The sequence below is a fragment of the Magnolia sinica genome, chromosome 8, assembly GCF_029962835.1.
Source record: "Magnolia sinica isolate HGM2019 chromosome 8, MsV1, whole genome shotgun sequence".
Lineage (NCBI taxonomy): Eukaryota > Viridiplantae > Streptophyta > Magnoliopsida > Magnoliales > Magnoliaceae > Magnolia > Magnolia sinica.
In genome coordinates this window covers 81,037,689-81,063,732 of record NC_080580.1, presented here as the reverse complement: position 1 = coordinate 81,063,732, position 26,044 = coordinate 81,037,689, and the positions used below count along the sequence as shown (strand labels likewise).

General features: G+C 40.5%; 1 protein-coding gene across 1 annotated transcript in view; it reads right to left on the bottom strand.

The window, feature by feature from the left end:
- Positions 1-1,041: 1,041 nt before the first annotated feature.
- Positions 1,042-26,044, bottom strand: part of LOC131253505 (wall-associated receptor kinase 2-like) — a 38,629-nt gene continuing 13,626 nt past the window's right edge. The window contains exon 3 of the mRNA XM_058254534.1: positions 1,042-2,608. Within this exon, the coding sequence (XP_058110517.1) occupies positions 1,428-2,608 (1,181 nt within the window). The 3' untranslated portion in view covers positions 1,042-1,427. The remainder of the gene's footprint in view (positions 2,609-26,044) is intronic.

The following is a 26,044-nucleotide window of genomic DNA, read 5'->3' as shown; positions in this document are numbered from 1 at the left end:
ATTCCCTCGAACAGCGTTTGCATCCGATGGTTCAATGACAGTAACCTCATTTAGATCTTCTTGGATGGTTCTTTTACTAACCACCATTAAAGCACATTTTACAGCCTCTGAATAGAGCGTAGGAAACGACTTTTTATATCGATTCCCACAGACGGCACCAAACTGTTGATGCAAAAAACTGGTCGTCCCTCTTTAGACCTTCGAGTACCTGCACAGGAAGAAGACAAAGGAGACCCTGGCTAGAGCAGGGGACTCTCCGATGCCAAAGTCAAGCTAGGAATCTGGGTCTTATAGTATTGAGTGGGTTTGGGAGAGAATTTTTGCGTACCTTTCATCCTTGGAGTCTCTCCTATTTATAGGAGAAGGAAGATCCCGCTGTATGGGGATTCTTTCCCGATATTTTGGAGATTTGATTTAGATGGTGTTTTGCTTACGGATACTTCCCGATCCCGAGATTTTCAAGATCGGGAATCCTTTTACAAGATTCTCGGTACGGTGTTTAAGATTACACCGTCTCTCCTTTGCTTGGCTTGGCCATAGTAGATTCGTAATATCGGTTAGTTTACATAGGAAACTTTTTGCTTACTGTCGGACGAAACTGAGTCGGTTCAGGACTGATGTTTTTCTTCTATCCGATTGTCGATACTACAACCAACCGTATATAGGTCGTTTTCATAATCGGTCAAGTGGCTTTTTGATTTGGGACCTTTAATAGGTCTCTTTAGACATTGCTGCCTCGTTAACCGAGTCAACTTGATGTGTCCTATACTTGCCTAAGGCTCTCGACTCTCAGCTTCGGTCGGGATTCGTTTCTTACAAATCCGAACAAGTCTCTCCTTTGGCTTTATCTTGCTCGATCCGAACTATTGGCTTGGATCCCCCGGACGGTTTCAGTAGAGTTGGTCCACTCCATAACCGAGTCTCCGGACTTGTCATATTTTTCCCCAACAACTTCTAAGTTAGTTTAAAGTTTCAATGTTGTGGACAACATCTTACAACACATGCAATACATGGACAATATGCCCAAGACACATCTCCTCACATTAACTAAAATTCAAATATCATATTACAATAGGGAGCCACAGTTTACAATCTCATCGGTTGATTTGCATACATTATTTTCCATTTTGGGAATTGAAGAGTAGCAGCACAAGTGTTCCATCTCAATTCCCAAAACAAAAGTGAGAATGATCAAGACAATCTAGGCAGGCAAAGATATCAATGCCCTTTAGGGGTCGTTTGGCAGAGTGGATTCGAGGAATTTGTAAGAATTTATTGTTTTTGGGCGTCGAATTCCATGCTGCCAAATGACCAAACTGTTGAAAACAAAATAACATGCTAGAGAATTACCATTGAAACAAATAGGAATGAATACACTCATCTTTTTTATTTTATTTTTTTTTTTAAAAGAAAAAAAAAAGGGCATGCTAGTGTCCGATCTCTAATGCTGATAGCGTGTGGCTATCAACACTATATTCACATGTTGAATATGTTGCATTGCTAGCATGGCCTTGTGAAGTTTCACCTAACAAGATCTCAATCTCTTCATGATTGTTGGGTACCCAGGGATGTTCATGAGACCTTAGCCCCTCCAGCTCCACTACCACTTCCTTCATTGTAGGTCGTTCTTCCCCCTTAAGTTTCAGGCATCTCTTAGCAAGTTGAGCAACTGCCATGAGCTCTTCTTCTCTCCCTTCATCTCGAACTCGGTCCTCTAAAATTTCAAAGAGCCGATTCTCTTTCATCGATGAGAGGAAGTACCTGGAAAGGCTTTTATATTCTTCGGATCTAGTGGAAGAAATGGGCCTCTCACCCGTCAAGAGCTCCACAAGAACTATGCCAAAGCCATATACATCGCTCTTTGCTGTTAATTGGCCTGTTTGATGATACTCTGGATCTAAGTATCCCCATGTCCCCATCACCAATGTCGTTACTTGAGTTTGATCCAGACGAACCAATCTTGAAGCTCCAAAATCGGACACTTTCGCTGTGAAATTATTATCCAAAAGTATGTTGGCCGACTTGACATCTCTATGAAAGATGGGTGCAGAAGCTATGGAGTGTAAATAGTGAAGTGCCCCTGCAGTTTCTGTAGCAATCCTTAGACGGTTTTCTAAGGAAAGTGATGATGCATAGCCCTCACCATGGATATGCTGGGAGAGGGTTCCATTGGAAATAAATTCGTATACCAGGATTGGAACTTCTTCTTCTAAACAGCAACCCAAGAGCTTGACAATATTCCTGTGGCTGATCTGAGACAAGATATGGACCTCATTTATAAACTGCTCGATTTGGGTCTTATCCACTATTTTTGACTTTTTAACGGCAACCATCTTATTGTTACGCAAAATTCCTTTGTAAACTGTACCAAAACCGCCCTGACCAACAATTTGGCTTTTGTCATAGTTATTGGTGGCTGTTTGCAACTCTTCTCTGGTAAAGATTTTGAATATCTCAGCAAATGATTGACGCTTTTCTTCTAATAGAAAACCTCCATTTTCTTGAAAGAATTTTTCTTTTTGTTTGATGAGCCTTCTTTTCCTCCATGCCCAATACCACCAAGAACCACCAATGAGTAAAAGCAAGAGACTTACACCGATACATACACCTGCACATATACTCACACCTAAGTGAATTAGTAAGTTCATAACATGCATACCTGATGAGAACCATACATAAGGACGGTCAGGCCATTTGATTTTTACATGTTGTCTGTTGTCCATTTTTATCTTCGTCAATTTGGATGAAAATAATCTTTGTATAGAACTAAATGTTAAAACACACTTTTAACCTTGATCCTTGTGATTTGAGGAGTTTTTATTTGAGGCGTTCGATCTATATGATAGGAGGAATGTTTGATCCGGAAATTTTAGAGCTTGGGAAGTGAGCATATTTTCGAACTTGAAAATGAAATAGGAAAACAGCCTTCTTCTTCTTCTTCTCCTTCTTCTTTTATTCTTCTTTTTCTTTTTTTCAAGACCAACAGGTGATAAAGGTCCATATTGCCCCAACTCTTCTGAGTCAGATGAGTCGGCAACAATATATGACAAGTTGCTGCCAAAAGAAATCATATAGGAAGGGCCAAGATAAGGCAAAGAGAAAATACAAGTAAGACAAACAAAAATCTTTATTAAAAATAATAATAATAAATAAATAAATTTCTTATTTTTTAGGCAGTTGAGTATTATGGATGTGTATGTTTCTACCAAATCTAGCTTAAATAAAAGTAAAATTCTAATATATTTAAACCCAAGTAAATAAAAAATTTCATACATTCAATATTAAAGGAAGGGTATTTATGTTATTTCACATTTATGGGATTGTTCTCTCATTTAAACAAAATGCATGCCAATCCACTACACGGCCTATCATTCAACTGTTCTAGATAAACAGAAATGAGTTGTATGTATCATTAGTGCCTTCTTTTTCCTACATGAAAAGTTTATGGATTGCCACTATAGAGGCCGGAAGAATAAGGTTATTCTTCAACCAAGAACATATCAAATTGAATTGAATAAAAAAACCAAGTTTACAGGACATCCAACCAAGAACATATCAAATTGAATTGAAATAAATAAATAAATAAATAAAAGTTACTCTTCAAGGGTGCACAAAAGAACCTCCTCTTTTTTCTTTTTCTTTTTTCTTTGTTTTTTTTGGCCAAAGTGTGGGAGCACACTGCCTATAATATTACTGATTAATGAATCTCGTATGTAAAATCAATTACAATGAATGCATAAGGAAAACAAATGGCCAAAAAATAAATAAATAAATGGCTTGATGCGAATAGTAGTAAGGGTTTATACAAAACACACCTACTTTTTTGGCTAACTAGATATAACCACCGAAATAAAAACTTTTTAAGTGAGCTCTTACTACCTTCCATTGGTTGTTGTTAGGGTCAGTCACCACATATTTTGTTTTGATGAGAGTACAAGCCCATAAATGTGAAATAATATAAATACCCTTCCTTTAATTGAAATGACATAAATACCTCTACATATGATGTTCAGTTGTACACGTAAATTGCACCCTACATTCCTTCATATGGACTGTCTAATGATAATGAACTACAATCTAGACCATTCAAAAGCCGGCAACAATTTGGACTATCTGTTCAAAGGTCCGTAGAAACGTTCAAAAGCAGGTGGACAAGGATATGGACCATCTAATGATGGTGGACAAGAACTGAGACTGTTCACAAGTCCTTGAACAACAATTAGGACCATCCAATGATGGTGGACAATGATCTTGACTATTTAAAAGCTCATGGACAATGATCTAGGCCCAACGATATGGTGGACAGAAATTTGAATAATTTAAAAGTTCATTGGTAGCAATCTAGTCCATCCAATGATGGTGATATTGATATGGGCCGTTCGAAACTGTATGGTAAGCGATCTAGACCATCTAATGATGTGGGCAGTGATCTGAACCGTCCGGTGATGGTGGGAAGCAATATGGATTGTTCAAAAGTCCATGAACAGTGATATGAATTGTCCAATTATGGTTGACAATAATCTGGACCATTTAATGTCCATGGACAATGTTCTGGATTGTCCAATGACGGTGGACAATGATTGGGACCGTTCAATGATCTGGGAAATGATGTATAGCTCATCGCGGGCAATTTCATAGCTGAGATGGACCATAGAAGGTCCAATCGGAGGTGGAAGTGATCCAAACCGTCAGAAACTTAAAACAGGCATATCTCACAAACCAGAATGAGTTATCCAACATGCAGAGAAGCTACTTTAGCCACCCAACCCTGCTATGCCGGGTTGCCCCTGCGGAATTTGCGAGATTCCATCAAATCAACAATTGAAATCCCATTTTATTTTCAGTTTTACTATTTATTATTAGTTTTAATTTGATTGTAACTCTTTAACCGATTCGGCTTTAAAAGTTGTGTCCAACGGGAAAAGTGCTTGGAAAAGAAGAGTACATGACCAATCAAATCACACCCCATCATCTATTTGCCTCATCACCAACATACAACAACTTTCAAACATGCTTTATGTGGTCATCTGAAAGCCACATATTATTTAATCAAAATCTCATTGAGTGGGCCACACCAAATTGGCCCACTAGAGTTTTGGATGACCTTCTTTTTTTGGGTCACATCCTAAGGGCGGTGATGATCCTAACATCTTAAAATAAGGGCGATGATGATCCAATATCCTAACATGAGGCTGACCTAATTAATTAAGATAAGGCTTAGATGAAGATGATGATACATGACACTACCATGAATCATGAGGCTGGCCTAATTAATTAAGATAAGGCTTAGATGAAGATGATGCATGAATCATCGCATCAGGCAGTGAAAATAATGGATGGCGTGTATGACACTACCATCACGGTGGGCCCATTGAGCTTTTTAGTGACACGGGCCCACCACAACTGTTGTAGGACATTCGCATCCATACATGTGTCGCCAGTCCAATGACCACTTTGGCCACCACAGCAAATTATGGGCGGACCCACCAGACCAATGACCGGGATCTCAAACACACGTGCCGCATCAGCGCGAGTGAGGTTTCAATTGTGACATTCCCTTCTGTGTGGCCCAATTGAATCTTGGATCGTCCTGATTTTCGAGTCCACCACTTAAAATGATGTGGCACAAATGATGGACGCAATGGATGTCACACAAGCATACCTCACTAGCCCCCATCAAGTTTTTAATTGCACGGGCTTCCAACTACTGTAGGAAAAGTCACGTACATACATGTGCGGCCCACCCAACAACCACCTCCGCCTGATTTTCAACACACGACACATAAACGGTGGGACCCATCAGACCATTGACCAAGACCTTAAACACACGTGCCACATTAGCACGTGCCAGGAGTGTAGGACTCTCTTTATATAAACGAGCCAGGCCCTCTCCCAAAAGAGGCCATGGAGCCTGACTCAATTAGACTTCTGATATGGAGCCTTTTCTCCTTGTTTGGCTTCCTGATTTTCAGCTTTCTACTTACAAATCTCACAAAATAAAAACATGGGTCCTCTCCTCCCTTATCTACTACACCTCCATGTAGTATTACAAGGGATATCTTCTTTTTTTTATTTGTTCAAGAAATCTGATTTCTGGACAGCTTTTTTTCTTTTTTTTTTTTGGATAAAACTGGATGTATATTAAACAGGAAAATCGTGAACAACTCACCCACCATTCAGGTTTGACCAGGGAGAAAAACTCCGGCTGAGCCACACGAAAGCTACATACATGTATACCACCGTCCAGCCCCTCTGGACTGCCCAAACGGACCTGCCTAATGATTTCCAGCTCAACCCTTTTTTTACCTGAACAAAATTATATTTCGGGCCTTCCCAGGAAAAAAAAGGACCTGAAGAATGCCTATCATATCTAAGCCAGGAGTACCCGTGCCAAAGGAACAGATTACCTCTCCCTAATTGCCCCTTGCCCCACCTTATCCAAGAAAAGAAGCCCTCTTACCTATGGAGGGAGCTCCACAAAACGATCACCGAAAAAGGCTGATTGGAGGTTGCTCCCCATGCGGGCCAAAGCATCAGCTGGGGTGTTACCCTTCCTGAAGATATGCCAGAATTCCACCTGCCCTCGTATTCGGAGCTTCTCAATCCTAACTGACCAATATTTTCACTATCAGCTGAGAATCGGATTCGACCACCACTCTGACATAGCCCTTTAAGAGACAAAGAGAGGCCATCATGGACCGCACGTAGTTTAGCTCCAATGTTGGAGAGCACCCTGTAACCAGCCGCAAACCCAAACAAAAACTGACCCTTGTCACCCCTACAAACACCTTCACCCCCTGACATTCCTAGATTACCTCTTGAGGATCCATCGACAATTATTTTTACCTAGTTGGCAAGTGGTTTCAGCCATTTCACCACCGATTGCAGTCCAGGTCTCACCCTATTCGCGATCCTAGCCACTGAAATACCAGATAGGGAATGAGCAACACCCTCCGAGCTTCTACCATTGTTACCGCTGATGTAGAATAACCACCAGGAGACTCTGGTGATCACGACAAAAACAGATGGGGACTTCCCCTCGAAAAATGCCGCATTTCTCGCCTTCCACAGCTCCCAGAAGATCAACGGCAGTGCTAACTTTTGAATGAGGGAACTCCTGGCCCCTGCAAAAGAGGAATTCCACCATTAGGACAACTTGTACTCAACCGAAGCTGCCTACATCACGCTGATCCCAAAAACCATGCCGAAATAGTTCCATGTAAAAACGGCTAGGTCACCATTTAGAAATAAGTGAGCAATGGACTCACCAAAGGGGCCCTGGGCTGAATTAACTAGACAGCAAATGCATTTTGATGCTAAATGAATTCCACGTGATTAGATGGCACCCTCCACCAGCACTGAATTATATAGCAGCTTCCAGATAAAGAGAGAAACTTTTGGAGGTAACTTACTATGCCAAACCCACCTCGCCCAACCCTTACGAGGAGAAAAAGCTCTGCTCCTAGCCCAAGAAAATTTAACAGAGAATAGACCCGAGGAGGTATAAGGCTAGAGAGGGGTATCTGGACCATCAGATAAACAAAAGCCTGCCTGAAAGATGTAGTCAACCACATCCTGAGGGAGGAGACCGAAAATTGCAAGGGAGGAAAGGGGCCATTCGGGCCTATGAATTGTTGAACCTTCATCGAACTTAACTCCTGAGGGATAATACCTGAGACTACCGACTGGAGGGGGCCAAGCCCTATCCAATTCGCACTCCATAGGCTGCATTCACCAGTGCCAATGCTCCACTGCACTTGGTCTTCTAACTGAGGTAATAACTGTAGGATTTTCTTCCAAATCGGGGAAAAGATGCGAGATGCATTACCCAAGCTAGAGGGGGGTTGATTCTGTCCATATTTTACTGCCATGAACGAGCTCCATAAATTGGCTTCCTTTCTGAATTTAACCGCCCAGGCCATCTTTAGCTGATATGCGTGCATGACCTCCGACAACTTACAGATACCGATCGATCCCACCTTCATCTTTAGGTTGCGCAATGGTTTTCCAGCTCCTCCAATGGAGCTTCCTCCTACCTTCTGCCCAACCCCAAAAAAAGGACGCAAAATGGCTTTCCAAAGCCGCAAGAACCTACTTAGGAAGATGGGCTACTGCCATTGCATGGACTGGAATGCTACCCAAAACATGATTAATCAAAACTGCTCTATCGGCCTGAGATAGAAACTTTGATTGCCATCCCTTGATTCGGCCTTCCACCTTGTCAATAAAAGGATGGAAAGCACTCGCTTTCAGCCTGCCAACTACTATCGGGACCCCAAGGTAATTGAAAGAGCTGAAGACTTGGAAATGCTGAGGAGGTTCACGATGGATCTAATTCTGGATGTTGAAATTTTATCTGTGCAAAAAAAGGAGCTTTTCCTGAGATTGATACTTTGGCCAGACGCTGCTTGGAACACATCCAGCAATGTCTTGATTTGGCGAAGAGAATGGAGCCCTCCATTGAGAAAAAGAAGGGTGTCGTTTGTATATAGGAGATGTGATACCTTAGGACAGTCTCTCCTAAGCTTGAAGGGCTGACACAAACCATGAGACACCAAAATTTTAAGGCTCTGACTTAAAACATCTGTACAAAGAATAAATAGACTCGGGGATATCGAGTCCCCCTGCCGCAGGCCTCTAGATGATTTGAAAAAATTGGCTGCCTCGCCGTTAATTAGGACTGAAAACTAGCCGTTAGCCTAACAATTCTCCACTAAGTCTATCCAATGAGGGCTGAAATCAAAACGATTTAACACATGTTTAAGGAATCCCTAATCCACCCTGTTATACGCTTTCTCCATATCCAACTTCAGAACCAAGTTTTCGCTTCGAAACTTCCTGTTAATTTCTCTGAATAGCTCCTACGAGAGCACAATGTTCTCGAAAATTGCTCGGCCCTGAATAAAAGCCCTTTGCTTAGGAGATATGAGGGAAGGAAGCACCTGACTAAGCCTAGAGGCGATAATCTTCGAGAAGATCTTGTAGAGGCAATTGAAGAGATAGAGGCAATTGAAGAGACTAATAGGTCAGTAGTTGGCCAATCTCTTAGGGGCAACCCCTTTGGGAACCATGCATATTAGGGAGGAAGTGATAGCAAGCAAGAGTTTTCCTCAGAAGAAAAATATTACTGCTTTGTGAATGTCTTGTCTAATAACGTCCCAGCAAGTAGAGAAAAAGACCCCTGAGAAGCCATTAGGACCGGGCGCTCCGTCAAGAGGAATGGTCTGGATGGTGTGATGCAGCTCCTGAATCGATGGGGGGGCTAGCAACATACGTTCCAATCCTGCGTAACTAGAGGAGGAATCGAATCCAAAATCTCTGGCTCTGTTGTGTAGGGAGTCGCTTTAAACAGATTCTCGAAATGCAGAACTGCAACCCTCTTAATGGCTTTCGGGTCGGACACAATCTTCCCCGAATCCAGCTCAATACTGTTGATTGTTACTCTCCTCTGTCTCTCTGAAGCTACAGCATGGAAAAACCTTGTATTCCTGTCACCATCTTTCAACCAATTGATCCTGGACTTCCGCTTCCAGAAGATTTCCAGCCTAATTTCCATATGATTAAGGTTTTCTGCAGCAGCATTGAATCTACTCTGTAGCTCACTGGCCTGATTGGGATAGGTCACTGACTATTGCAATTGAAGTTCTACCTTTGCTAGGGCTGCCTCCGCCAGTTTTACCTGATCAAAAATGTTTCCAAAGGATTCCTTATTCCATATTTTGAGGTCTTCTTTGATGCATTTCAGTTTGAAGAGCACATTGAGGATAGGGTAGTTGGATTCAGCCTTATTCCAAGCTGTCCTCACCACCTGGAGAAAGGAATCATGCCTTGTCCACATTCTCTGAAATTTGAACAGTTTTGCGCTGCTAGGAGGCTGGGGAGGGAAAGCCAGAAGAAGGGGATTGTGATCTGAGTTGAGGCAAGGGAGATGGTCGACATGAAAACGAGGAAAAGCAGAGGCCCAGTTTGCATTGATAAGGACCCTGTCCAGCCTAGCCCAAATTCTAGCTACGCCTAACTGATTGTTGCACCATGTAAAGCGGTTACCAAAGAATCCCACATCTATGAGCCCTACATTGTTTATCACCTCAGAGAATTCCAATGCGATAAGCCTGTCAAAGTCTCCACGACTCCTTTCCGAAGCTTCAATGATCACGTTGAAATTACTACACACTGCCCAAGGACCCAGTAGCGAAGATGCTTGAGACGCCAATTCATCTCAAAGGGACCTTTTATGAATTCTGAAACAACTATCATACACACAGCTAAGATAAACAGATACCTGCAAGTTCTACACATTTATAGCTAGAGTCATTGATTGGTTAGAAGCATAAGAAACTGAACAGGAAAGAAGATTCTTGTAATAAACCCATATTTTACCACCCTCTTCTCCATTTGAGCAAGATAGGTGAAAGCCAAGCGATAGACCAACTCTCATTCTTCTGTTATCCCTGAGCAATGGCTCCAAAATAACCACAATCCAAGGGTTGTGGTTCCTGAGCATTCTCTTCAAAGTTCTGATGGTACGCTGGTTATCAACGCCACGGGCATTCTATACAAGGATTTTATCTATCCGTGACACAACCAGAATTCACAGCCCTACATTTTAACCTTCTTAGTCTGGATTCCTAGTCTCCCCTGTTTGTAGAGGATACGTGATCTTCTCATTGTCGTCTTCGCTGGGTTCTTGATGGGGAGCGTCTGAACCGCTGACATTGATTGGTGAACATAGCTCTGGTTCTGAGCAGCGTCGAGGCTTCCAATTCTGTTATGGTTTTGGTTAGGAGGGATTTTCAATTCATCTAGAGAGGGGGCTACCTGAGAGTTGTCCTGAATTTGTTGATGCTTGGCGCTATCACTATCTGATTCCGCTGTTGTGCCTATCTCCCTATCATCATCATAAAGGATGGGGGGGGGGGGGGGACACTATTTTGCAAAGATTCTCTGTCACTACCCTTAGGACTTGCAACCTCAAGCATACCTGTAACACTCTGAATTTTTGCTATTTTAAATTTTCAAAAAAATTCTTCTTTTTTTTAATAACTAGCCACGTCATCACTTACTGACCCTTGACACTCGAGATGGTCTTATACGCGGCTGGTACCGCTAAAGAATCGTACAAATAAGATCGATCTACCAAATAAAACCAATGAATCCAACCGATCGAGATGGTCTTATGCGTGGCTGGTACCGTTAAAGAACCGTACAAATAAGATCGATCCACCATATAAAACCAATGAATCCAATTGATCACTTAAACATCGATTTTAGCCCCATGATTTGTTCACATAAGGCCCAAATCTAACCAACCCATCGCTGACTAATCAAGACAATCGTAACTAAATTAAAGATCTACTTAAAGCCGAGTCAGCTATGGCTCGGACCTTAATTAATAAACAAAATTAACCCAGCTACTCTTTTAGCCTAAAACCGATGGTTTAGAGTGATCATGACCGAATCACCATTTTCACTAATTTCGAATAGGTCATACTGTGAACTTATTTAATCTAGATCTTAATTAACTGCACCCAAGAAATCTCCATATCCAATTAATTCCAGAAATGCCCCGATTATCTGAACAAGCTCTAGACCGCTTGTTAGTGGGCTACTAGTTCTGAAATTTTAGAGTAATGTCAATCTCACTGGGCTTGTGGACCATCGCGGTCAACAGACTCAAACGACGCCTTGAAACAGATAGTTTATGCCACCCAATCGGCACTTTTAAAATGCAACTCTCCCAAGTTGTGACCAGAAATCTGAATTTTAAAATAAATGGCCCTGCACTTGTTCGCCAAATCTGACCCCCGATTGAGAAATGGTATCCGTTGATCATAAATTGGAACATTGTGATAAAATCCCGCGTCTGTTTGCAGTCAAACTTTACACAGCCCTTCATCGGCCCATGGGGCACCTATCCCATAAATTAGATAGAATAGGGGGCCATCAGGGCAACCCCAACAACCAGAAATGGTTCCCACAAGGCCGTTTGAAGCAATTAATGGAACCCAGGGCCAAATGATTTAATTCTAGGGTATAAAACCCTTAAACCCCTCTCTCCCACAGAATTTCCAACAGCTGAGAGAGGGAGATGAGAAAGGGAGAGAGAGGGAGAGAGAGAGAGAGAGAGAGAGAGAGAGAGAGAGAGAGAGAGGAGGGTGCATTGCAAGGGAGCTAAGAAATTGGGATTTCCCGCACTCCCACCTCCACATTGCCGGGAATCTCAGCCCCTATCGCCATAGAGGCGAGCTACGTCTGATCCAAGGTAAGAATCCGAGCTTCCTTTTGTTTCTTCTTAGTTAAAGCCACATGCATGCGTCTTAACATGAAGTTCATATAACGTAGGGCCCCGACACGTCAAGTTTGCAGACCCGACACCGCTAGAGCAACCACAAGGACTTCCGGTCGACAATAGGTGCGGACCATTATCTTCAGGTGACCAATTATCAATCGTAGGATGAAGTTAATGATTGTGGTTGTTGAAATTGCTGTGCATGTGTGATTTGTAGGAATTTCGTTAATGAATTCTCCTCATAATTTACCTAAACATGCATAGGGAAATCAATACTCAATTCCAAGTCAAATAGATTAGGCTGAATTGAACACTGCCTTCCTCCCTTAATTTTCTTTTTTTTCATAAATGATTGAGGTTAGATCATCCCCAAATTTGATTGAACTTGGAAATTGTGTTACATGTTTGTCTATGTATTAAATTTTACTTGAATGTTCATTGTTTGTTGCATGTATGACTGATTTTCCTGTAAATAAGAGTAACATGTGATTCGTTCTTTATTGTTAGGAAATCTAACCCTGTATGCATGCATGTCTAGTACTACCATTAGGAGTAGTTCGCATTTCCTTTTTGGTACCTTGCAAACTATGATTTGTTGCATATATTCGTTGCTATAGATGCATAGTTGATTTATTAGTATTATTGATTGACTGTGGCTATTTAGTTAATTGGGTCAGCCAGCAAAATCATAAATATTCACAAGGGTAGCCCCATTGGATCGGTTGCCCTGGGCCAATCTGACCAATCTAAGTCGAAGATGGACAACAGACAGTAGTTGGGCTATGCAGGATGCTTGCACCCAGTGCCAGTTACGCCGTACTTCACCTAAGTTAGTTGAATTGGTCCACCAGTTGGCCAACCATGTACGTTCACCATGTATTATCACGCCTGCCTGAATTTGAAGCACACCATACCTTTAAGAAGCCACTATTAACCGTAATGATATGATCCCTAAGACTCATGAGCCGGGCATGGTGGAATGGGACACTGTGTCCGAGCTATCGGCCTATGATGGGGTGACGAGTCTCCCCATAGTGACCAGTGAGCAACTAAGTCTCGGGAGCGGGGCATAGTGGAATGAGACCTATGTCCGTGCTGTTGGCCTACGCTAGGGTGACGAGCCTCCCCGTAGTGTCCAGCGAGCATAGGAGGTGATAGGTCCTTGTTCGAACGGCTCCTGTTAAATTACCCAACTGATGGTTTCGTGCTAGAGTACCGTTCAAGCGACCCGGGCATGAATGGAATTAGGTGACGAGCCCTTTCCCTTATAGTGATTTGGTTATATGACAAGCCCGCACCTCAAAATTGAGTGATCATATTCAGTGTTGGGTGATGATCCATACCGAGTTAATCCTCAAACCTTTAAGTATTATGCCTTACCTTTGGAATTATTGATTTGTGAGAAAAAATGATGATACCTAAATTTGGATCAAGGATCGCAGGCTCAGAGCCGCTACGGCCACCCTGAGTTAAGTGATTTGGGTAAGGTCATTGACTAAATGGAGGTGTTTCGGCTTCCCCAATCATGCTGGATGAACAGACTTAATTAAATACTCGGCTAACATGAATATTCACGCATTGCATTAGTTAGGTTGGCGACTCGGCAGTTGAGGTCGCATTGAGGAAGTGTTTGTCATTTGCGATCGTAAAATGGATTTGCTTGAGGGAGTGTTGTTGGTGAGGGCATGCATCATTCCATAATACATGCATATGCACTAACAAGAGTAGTTCGGTATTGGTGTTTATATGCTTTTCATTAATCTCGCCTCTGAAATTGATATTTTGTGTAACTCATTGCTAATGACACCCATTAAGTTGATCACTCACTGTCACTCTGGGACGGTGTTTTAAAACACCAATTAGACTCTTCTTTAGATGCAAGTGTCGCGGAGCTCGACGCACTAGGCAGGGCGAGCATAGATGAGGAAGAGGAGCTTTCCTACTTCTAGCTTTTGGGTGGATCCCCATAGACCGCACAGGATTAGAGATGGACCGTTGGGGCAAGGGGATAGTTGCATACCATTTTTGGACTTTACATTTTGTATATTTTGTCGGGTGTTGCCTCGTGCATCCCGTATGATATTTCCTTGTTGGATCTACACTTAATCGTGTTTTATTTCAGTAGCTTAGTTGTGGTTTGTGGTTTATGTTCCATTTGATCCCTCTATTGCTTATTTCATTTGATTTATACCTGAAATTACTAACTCTTAAGATATAAGTGACACCCAGGAACTTGAGAGTCGATTATTACTCGACCCTCGAAAATCCAGGGTGTTACAATACCATTTTGGGATATAATGCCATACTGGTTATGAATGGGTTGTCTAGAGGGGATTAGAAGCAGCGACGGGCTTGGTATGTCAGGAAGAGTACTATCTTTTTCTGCATTCATCTTATACGCGCGGGGTTTATCTGTGGTGAGCCGGTGGCCTCGGTTGAGGAACCACTGTTAGCTGGTCACAGGCTTCTGGTTGGCTACGATGAGATGCCTCGATAGGATTTACACAAACAGTTGTGGTGGGTGGATCATTATATACTGTCAATGTAGTTTCATTAGCATTTATACAAACATCTGTTGGGGGATCATGTTGACCAGAGGAATTCCTATGGAATTTTCTTTCCACCCATTCTCTCGTGCTCACATTGGCCACCATGTCTCTGGGGGGGATTGGTGGAAATGTGAGGAGATTACTGGTACCTACTATCGATTCCATGTCTACATATATTGGGAAAATCTTATCAGCCACTTTGAGTTTTAGCACTCTTTGCATATTCGATCTTGGGCGAATAACTACTTTGATTCGTGCAAATACCTAAAAAATCCCATAGGCGCAGATCGGGTCTATATGGGTAATACTGCCGAAATGGTTTCGTAGATCAAGGATGACCGACTCCATCTAGGCATGGGCCGGGATGCCAAATAATCTGAGCCAGATTCCACCTCCGATCACCTCCTCCGGAGTCCATCTGACCATCGAAGTAATGCCCATACTACTATGTAAATCTGAGTCAATTAGAAAGTTGTCATATTCTGGCTTGGACTTTAAAGTGATCAGAAATTTGATGGGGGATAACCTTGTAACATCAATAGATGGAGAGCCGAATCTCGAGTCTCTGATGGCACCATATAGTTTTAGGATTGAGATTCTTGGGCTGGAAGTTGTTCCAACTACCCCTAGCTATAAGGCCTGGAGATGGGTAGCCACCGCTCTAGGGTCTGCTTCTGAAAATATATCTTCCTCCTGCATCAACTTCTGCATTTGAGGCTTGGCTGGTACGGTCAAAACGTCCGCCTAAGAATTCAAAGAGGGCTTCCTATCTACCTGTTCTCTAGGGCGCATCTGGTGGATCGTTCTATCTGGCGAAGTCCTAGCTCTTGCCCATCTTACAGTTGTTATTCTGCCATCAATACACTTACCATTGAGGATATCCATTGCATTCTTAGCATCTTGCTCGAATCGGAAGTGTACAAAACCGTAGCCCCTGGGTTTCATTGTTCTTGGGATAGTTGGGATATAAACATTCAGAACCCTCCCGTATTTGCTGAAAATGCAAATAGATCTTCCATGAATGTATCAAAAGTGATGTTTCAAACAAATAGACTGAAATCTTTGGATCTAGGAGTTGGGAGCAACTGGAGGAAGATGAATTCGGGCGATTTACCTCTAGATCTAGGGCTGATCGACTTTCTATAGCTTGAAAACTCTGCGAGCTGGATCTCTGTCCCTCCTCCTTCCAAACGATCTTCCTCTCCTCGATTTCTGGACTATTACAAAGGATCTCAATGTCGAATCATTACGGTTTGCCACTAATGATTTTAGTACGTTGAACTTGATTAAGATCGGCCACTCGGGTGAATTCTTCGAAGAGAAGCTTTTCTTGGTTTATGAATTCATGGAGGGTGGAGATCTTACAACCATCCTCACAGCCAAAGATCGGCCGCTTCCGTGGATCGAAAAGTTGAAAATCGTCATTGAGGTGGCCGATGCATTGCTCTTCAACCACCTTTGGTTTCAACACTTGTTTAAGATTGATGCATGGGTGGAGCTTGATCTTGATTCTGGCAAACATCTAAAATAGCCCAAATCTACTTGTTGTGTCGACTTGAACCACCTTGCCGAAGTATCTACCCAGGTCAAGGATAATAGACTCAATCCAGGCATGCGGAGGAATCCCAAACAAGTGTACCTAGGTGCCCTCTCCCACCTCAGCTTCATGTGGAGACTATGGAAAGAGTTCAGCCAGGCCGATCTGAAGATGTAGTGGACTGTCTTCCTTGAATTCCTTCAGTTCCTCTTTTGATTTGAGGACAATTAGGAATTTGATAGGAGAGATCCTCACAACGTCGATCATTGAGGCTGCGAATTTGGAATCCCTAATAGCTGCCATTAGTCGAAGAATGGATATGGAATTGTCTGCCACAACCCCTACTAATCTTAATTTCAACAACTCGAACTTGGAGGAAACTGCCCCCACATATGCCACTGTAGTGATATCTTCCTCATTTCGTAAATCAGCTCCGGCTCCTGCACCTATAGGTAATCCCATATTCTTACCACCATTCACAAGCACACTTGCATAGGATCTCAGATGTCTTTGAAGCAGTTCCAGGGATGTGGCCTTTAATTTCCATGTAGCACTATGGATGGATGCCCTAGGTTTAGCCTCCCTGACCGTAGCTATCCTCCCATTAATTCTCTGACCGTCCAACATTCCCATGGATGCTCTTCCCTCGGATTCATATAAGAACCTTATAAAAGCATATCCCCTTAGATGGCCCCAATCTGGGAATGTTGGGATGAATACGTTGACAACTTTTCCCAAATTTTGAAATATAGCAAATAGATCCTGTTAGGAACAGTCGAAGGGAAGGTTACCTGCAAACACATTGAAATCCCTGTCCTTACCTCCCATTCTCCGATACCCCCTGGAGATCTTCCTCTGCTTGCCCCTCTTTCCTGACTAAGTATGCGAGATCTACCTCTTTTAGATGTGTCCCACCCTCTGCCCCTGGAAGGGGTTCTTCTCTCTCCCTCATCGCATTCTATGGTTACCTGCAAACACGCTGAAACCCTAGGGAAGTTTCAATGTCATGCATTTCTTACTCTTGTTCCACCATTGTAGTGTGGGCAGTTGGATCCACCGTATTCCAGTTCTTCGGGCTCTCTACCGTATTCTTGACTGGGCTTGTTTGCAATGAGTAAACCTTTATAGACGGAGATCTAATCTGCTTAAAAGTCTATGGGCATGATGGACAATAACTGGAACTGCTCAAAAGTACATGGACCTTATCTTGACCATCCAATGATGGCTGACAAGAACCTAAATGGTTGAATAGTCCTTGGACAATGATTTGAACTGTTTAATGATGGCGGGTAACAATATGGATTGTTTAAAAACCTGTGTAATGGCCGCAATTTTCGTGGCCCACCTGAGACCCTGACTAAAACAAATTAATATTTGAATTTTTTATTAATAAAAAACCAAGTATTTAGCCTAGTTAGTAGAAGAACTTTAGGTAGAGGGATAACTCAGTGGATTGATTCCCCATGCCGCATGAATTATAATTTTTGCCAAAATTCACAAAAGCCTATTGGAATATTCTAGAATCAAGACTCTCACTTTATTTAAAGGGGAGGTCAGCAAAAAATTCTTGTAGAAAACTCTAAACCCAAAAGAGCAATCATAGAAGAGGGAGAAGCCTTGCGAAAGAAGAGCCTCCACTAGTAAGTTTCATCATCCTATTCTTAATTTTTCTGTAAATCCTTGCCTATAATCCTGAATTCAACCAATGAACGTGGTGAGTTCACCCTATGCCCATCGTTTTGATCCAAGGGAGGAGTTTTGATCAATAGAAGACTGTTTTAAAAAATTTCGGTAACAAGGAATATCTGCTTTGAGAAATCAGGTTGTGTTAATGTAGGAGATTCAAATCAAAGGATCCTAAAGCCGTATCATGATAGGACCTTGAAATTTATAGTTATCCAACTAAGGAATTCCCACAGTGATCTACGAAGTCTTACCATTTATAATCGCTTTTGTCGAAAACAGTTTTTAACTATCAATTGTAGATGCTAGATATTCAAATCTAAGATATCATTTGGTTTCTCTGAATATAATTATGAGGAAAAACATTGGATGGGTTAGACCTAATTCCATAATCAATAGAATCCATTAAAACAAAGAAACTAGAGAAAAACCTAAGAATTTTCAAAAAATTGGATGGTGTAACTGAACTTATCCGACTTCGGTCGATCAACCAAAGTCAGTGTTCGATCGATTGAAGTAGGTCAATTTTTGTCTAGCGATTAAATTTTAAAATTCATAACCTATTTCAATTAATCAAACCTGAGGTTCGATCGATCGAGGGGATCCTCGAGTGATCCCAGTCGATCGAACTCTTTCGATCAAGGATGACCAAATTAGCCCAGTGAGTAAACTGATTTAACCCAACCATGCTTGATTGATTGATGAGCAAGGTTTGATCATTCGATGGTGGCTAAAAGTACTGTTTAGAGACTTAAAGAATTAATTCGAATTTTAATCGATCCATGGTCGATTAATTAGAAGATCGATCGAAGGCCCTTAAGCTGGTTCGATCAATTGACTACATTGATCAACAATCCCTGTGTTTGTCAATAACTAAATTTAAAAAATCATCTTGGGTCATCTTGATTGATTCAAACGTGGACCCCACTTGTTGAAATAATATTATTTAATTAGAGTATGCTAAATCATCTTAATAGGGATTTGAAGTATAATTCTACAAATTAGTGTTCGATTGATTGAAGGATTCGATCCTACCTCGAATAAGTAAGTGAATCCCAACGTGTCACATATCTACATGATTAAGATAGATGATTTCATGGTTGAGACTATTTTGATCGATGTGATTGCCGTATGATTGTTGAACCATTGTATAACTATAATCTTTGTTTATGATATATGTTTTAGAAAGTATTGATGAATGCTAAACATGCACATGCACAAATCATTGATATCATGAATTTATATTTCCTCTCAGAGAGAGATTTATTTGGTTGACTATACATATCAATGCATAGACATTGAGCATACATTATATGTATCTATTGAGAACGCATGCACAACTTGTGCTTGGGTTGCAAGGGGATCTCCTTAGATGGTTATGCCTGGAAGATTCATGATCAGATGACACGATAGTGGAAGCCTAATCATGGAGTAGATGTATGGATTGCCCATGCCTACCTAAGTGGATGTCTATAGGGTACAAGTTACTTAAACCTACCTAGGTGGATGTCTATAGGGTACAAGTTACTTAAGCCTACCTAGGTGGATATCTATAGGGTACAAGTTACTTAAGCCTACCTAGGTGGATGTCTGACAGGTACAATTTTAGGTTGATGAATATCCAACCCAAGCAAGTGGATAATCATCCCACTTAATATGCATCTCATGACATCCTTGCATTCACGCTCATGCTACATACACATAATATAGTTGGTTGTGCTATGTTTTATTATGATATGTATGAGCCATTCTGGGTTCACTCACTAGCTTGGCCAGCTAACATTGTGGATTAACAACCTTATAGTGACGGACGATACAGGGAAACCTAGTTAGGTGCCGAAAAATGAGGTGGGTTAGTGGACGAAACTCAAGAACAATAGCCGTATTTGGTGAAAGATGAACTCCGTTATATTAGATTACTAAATTTATTATGTAATTGATCTTAGAATTTTTAATTTCCTTTCATTATATACATTATTATCTAGATTAAATTGAGAATTGCTTATAGTACGTTATGATTGAGATATATGATTGATTATTTTAGTTAAATAAAGTTCCAAATGAGTGAATTTAGATTGTTTTTGAAAATTTATTTTAGGAATGAGAATGTTATGTATAAAGTATTATTAAACGAAGTAGAAAAATTAAGTGTGTTAATGTTGATGTGATGATAATCTAGAAAACATATAATTGTTTCTCTTAATAATCATATGATGGATGGACTTATGCACACTTACCGTACGAGTCATGGACTGTAAGTCGGGTATGATGGTGCACACACTGTATCCAAATACGGGGCATGACAGAATGTTAACAGAGAGAGACTTTCTTTAAACCTAGTGACATGTAGGTTATGACCCCACACATACTTTCATAAATGGTAGATCCTTAGAATTAGAAACTCTACATCTAAGATTTCCCTTATTTGGATTGATTGACAAATGACATAGGAATCAATTAGGTGCTACCAACACTCTGAACTGTGCGTAGAATTAACTACATAAACTTCTAATACTTTATGTCTTTAACCCTTTGCTGGACAGCCGGGATTAATCCATTACTAAACTTTGTTCTTTTATAAGACACAATGGCCCTACAGAAGCCGTGTATTGTTCGACATATAACCCTATCAACTCGCGTTGTTGTTCACCATGAACCAACGTCAAACTTGAATGGACCACTAGAATTTGAAACATCAGTAGGTGAACGAGATAAAATATGGAAGAATGAGAGGAGACAGAAAGTTCTACCCCTCCAGTAGGAAATCCAAGTGGTGTTGAACATAGTGCACAACTTCCACTATCACCAACCACTATGCGCACGAATTTTGTTAGACCCAGTTCCTAGCCATGGGACACTGCATTTGGATTAGTTACTCAATTGGCATTATGATGAAGCAACAACAAGATCCAATTATGGCCCAAATGGACATGATATCTAACATGGATCAGGCTCCTTGAGGACAGAGGAATTCAATTTAAAGGCACAAGCAACTCTGTGGAGTATTGAAAATTTTGCAAAACTACGATCACCTGTATTCAAGGGAATCTCAGATCAAGCGATAACATAAGATTTGCTACCTCAAGTTGAGAAAATTCTTGAAGCAATGGACTGCCCAGTGGACCAAAAGGTTTAAATGGTAGCATTTGTACTACAAGGAGAAGTAGATATATGGTGGCGAGGAGCAACAATGATGGTTGCAACAACTCATGCGTGGACCTATAACGAGTTTAGAAGAAAGTTCTATGAGAAGTATTTTGCCAAAGCATATCGTCTTCAGAAGATGGTGGAGTTTTCAAAGTTGGAGCAATGAGCTATGTTAATGGCTCAGTATGAGGAGAAATCACGGAATTATCTCGTTATGTTTCGAAGGTGGTGTAAGATGAAGAGTGTAAAGTTCAGAAATTAAAAAGGCCTTCGTAAGAAAGTTACAACTAGATTTTGTTTCGTAGATATCACAAAATTCTCCGAGACTATGGATAAGGACCTACGAGCCAAAAGAGACATTGAATGGACTCGTGCTCAGATGAGAGAGTATCAGAATAGGACGACACCCACTCTACAGTAACTGTAAAAAAGAGGCAACGGGCCACCGCTCCAATCAAGATGCCTAACAATTAGGAACGACAGTTTGTGGGGAATTGCACTTATTACGGGAAATATAGGCATAAGGCATAGTTTTGCAAGACTCGACTTAGAGACATCAAGTAGTTACTGCCACTTTGGAAAGCACCTTCACGAGTATCATTCCTTGTATCTACTCATCAGTTTGTTAAGACTCTTTAAACGTCCAGACTGTCTCACTCTCACCCTATGTCATCACACATTGTACCATCTTGACTGCCTCAAAATCAGTAGAATTGCTCTTAGCCATCATCATGGCCTATGAACTCTTAAGGAGGACAACCATTCAACAACAGCCCATACATGCAAAAGTTTACACCGTCACCTCTAGTGAAGAACCAGAAGTAGATAACAACATTATAGAGGGTACAACCATCCTACATGATCAACCCATTGTCATATTGTTTGATTTTGAAGCTTCATTGTCTTTTATTGTGACTACAATAGTTGATCGGTTAAGTATAAAATCTGTAGCTCTTAGTAAACCAATTTTGGTAAAATCACCTGTGGGAAAGACTGTCACCATAGATAAACTTTACAAATCATGTGAAATTGAAATTGAAGGAACCCTAATGCCAGTAGATATAGTTGTGATGGAGATGAAGGGGTATGATGTTATTTTAGGAATGAATTGGCTTACTACCTATCATGCTAAAATTAACTGCCATGCCATGGCAGTGACCTTCTTTATTTCAGGGAGAGAGCCTTTCCAAATCCGAGGGTGACAAAGAGACGAAGGAGTAAAACACATCATAGTGCCAAAAGATGGACAATCATCAAAGTTGACGATAAAACAGATCCCAATTTTGAAAGACTATCTAGAGATTTTCCAAGATATCCTTGAATTGCCACCTAAAAGGGAAGTAGATTTTGGTATTGACCTTGTACTAGGAACCATGCCTATATCAATGTAGCCCTACCGCATGCCACTAGTGTAGCTGCAGGAGCTTAAGAAACAACTAGAAGAATTAAAGGACCAAAGTTTCATTTGACCAAGCACATTATCATGGGAGTGCCAGTGTTATTTGTGAAGAAGAAGGATGGGAGTATGCAATTATGTATAGATTATTATTGATTGAATGAAGTGATGATGAAGAACAAATACCCATTCCCTCGTATTGATGACTTATTCGATTAGTTGAAGAGAGCTTGCTATTTTTCTAAGATTGACTTAAGTTTAGAATATCACCAACTGTGGATCAAGGAAGAAGATATTTATAAGACAGATTTTTGGACACGCTATGGGCACTAAGAGTTTCTGTTTATGCCCTTTGGCTTCACCAATGCCCCTGCTGCGTTCATGGATTTGATGAGCATGGTATTTCAACCGTATTTAAACTACTTTGTGATCGTATTCATTGATGACATATTGATTTATTCCAAGACGGGTGAAGATCATGAAGAGCACCTAAGAACGATGCTATAGACCTTGAAAGAAAATCAATTGTACGCCATGTTCTCAAAGTGTGAATTTTGGAAGGAGAGTGTGAAGTTCATCAAGCATATTATCATGAAGGATGAAGTAGCAGTGGATCCAGTAAAGGTTGAAGCAGTAGGTCAATGGGAATAACCCATGACTGTATCTGATATTAGGAGTTTTCTCAAGCTTGTTAGATATTACATAAGATTTATTAATGATTTTAAAAAAAAAAATCTGACTCGTTGACATGTTTAAGACAAAAGGGTGTATTATTCAAATGGAAGGAGATATGTGAAGCTGAGCTGAAATGATTATTAACTTCGAGGCCTATTCTTACTTTTCCCCACAAGGGAATGAAATTTGTTGTTTATACTGATGTGTCAATTTTAGGACTTGGTTGCATACTAATGCAGGAAGTTAAAGTAATAGCTTACACATTGCGGTAATTAAAGAATCACGAGCGCATTTATCTGACTCATGACCTAGAGCTAGCTGCTATAGTTTTCTATGTTGAGATTTAGAGACACTATTTATATGGCGAGCGATTCGCTCAGTTTACCGATCACAAGAGCCTCCTATATTTATTTTTACAGAAATATTTGAATATGATGCAAAGAAGATGGGTAGAATTCTTAAAGGACTATGAATTTGAATTATTTTATCATCCTGGTAAGGCGAACTTAGTGGAAGATGCACTAAGTAGAAAGCAATACAAGTTGCAAGGTATAGCCAGGTTGATGATTAGAGAATTGGAATATTAGACATTGTGAAGGAGTTTGATGTGAAATTGTAATTTGAAGAGAGGCGTATCCATCTCGGTAACATAATGATTAAGTAAACCTTGAAGGATAGAATCCTAAAAGCTCAAGAGAACAACAAATGGTTAACAAAGATAATGGTCAAACAACAAGAAAAAGATGAATATAAATGGAAGATTTGGGAGGATAAGAGTATTTGCTATCGACATCGCCTCTGTGTGCCGGATATTTTAGATTTAAGGGAAGAAATCTTGAAGGAAGCATGCCAATCTAAGTTTACAATTTATTTGGGCAGAAATAAGATGTATTAGAATGTGAAGCGGTCATTTTAGTGGTCGAATATGAAGAAGGAGATAGTCGAGTATGTATCATGATGTTTTACCTATTAGGAAGTAAAGGCTTATCATCAGAACTCCTCTGGTCTTTTACAGCCTCTAAAGGTACCAGAATGGAAATGAGATTGCATTTCGATAGATTTCATAGTTGGACTCCCTTCAACTCCGAAGAAGTATGATTCTGTTTGGATAATTGTTGATTAACTAACGAAGTTAGTACATTTTATTTCCATCTATATTAATTATTCAATGGATGTACTTTCCAAGCTTTATATCAAGGAAGTTGTGCGTATGCACGAATTACCGACTTCTATTGTGTCAAATCATTACCCATGTTTTACGTCACGTTTTTTGACAAGTTTGTAGGAAGTCATGGGCACTACTTTAGAGTACTACAGTACAACATATCATGCTTAGTCTAATGGACAGACTGAATGTGTAAATCAGATACTTGAAGACCTCTTGTGCACATGTGCATTAAATTTTAAGGGAAGTTGGGACGACAATCTCCATTTTGCAGAGTTTGTGTGTAATAACAGCTATTAAGATAGCATCGAATTGGCCCCTTATAAAGCACTCTATGGACGTCCATGTCGTGTGCAAAACTGCTAGATTGAAGTAGGAGAGAAAGGGTTAGTTGGACCCAATATTGTTCAAGAATCCACATAGAAAGTAGAGATTATTAGAAAATGATTTTTAGCGGCTCAGAGTAAGCAGAAGACCTATACTGACAATATAAGGTGTAACTAGGAGTTTGTAATTGGAGACCATGTATTTTTTAAAGTCTCATTGATGAAGGATTGATGTGTTTTGAAACTAAAGGGATTTTGGAGCAAGTTGGTGCTGTGATGTATCATTTTTCTTAACCACCTCAGTTAGCTAGTGTGCATAATAGTTTTCACGTATTGATGTTATAGAAATATGAAAGAGACGCCTCACACGTAATCGACTGGTAATACCTCAAGCTTCAAGAAGATATGACTTACATCGATATGTGATTAAGACCGCACCACTGGTTAAAGTATTGTGGACACACCATGGAGTAGACAAATCATCCTAGGAGATAGAAGCGAAAATTCAAGAGAAGTACCCTCAGTTGTTTAATGTTTAAAACAAGTAAATTTCAAGGTTGAAATTTTTTCTTTAAGGGGGTTAGAATGTAATGCCCTTGATTTTCGTGGCCCACTTAAGACCCTAACTAAAACAAATTAATATTTGAAATTTTCTTTATTAATAAAAAATCAAGCACTTAACCTAGTTACTAAAAACATTCTCATTATAGGGATAGGTCAGTGGATCGATTCCCTCATATAGCATGAATTATATTTTTGCTAAAATTCACAAAACCCTAGTGGAATCTTTTAGAATCAGGACTCTCACTCTATTTAAAGGGGATGACTGCAGAAAATTCCCATAGAAAATCCTAAATCCAAAAGAACACCTGTAGTAAATAGAGAAGCCTTGTGAAAGAAGAGCCTCCACAGCTAAGTTTCAACTTCATATTCTTAATTTTTATGTAAATCCTTACCTAAAATCATGTATTCAACCAATGGACGTGGTGGGTCACCCTACATCCATCGTTTTGATATGAGGGAAGAGTTTTGTTCAATAGAAGATAGTTTTAAAGAAGTTTCGGTAATAAGGAAGATCAGCTTTGAGAAATCCGGTCATGTCAGTCTAGTTGAGTCGAATAAAAGGATCCTAAAGCTGTGTGATCCCCATCGTGAAGTGTGTCGAACATCAACACTGTGCATTTGATGGGTCCCCTTTAAATTATGGGATATCCCAAAAATCATCCATATACGGAACTCAGGTTGGCCACACCATCTAAAATCATGTGAAGACATGC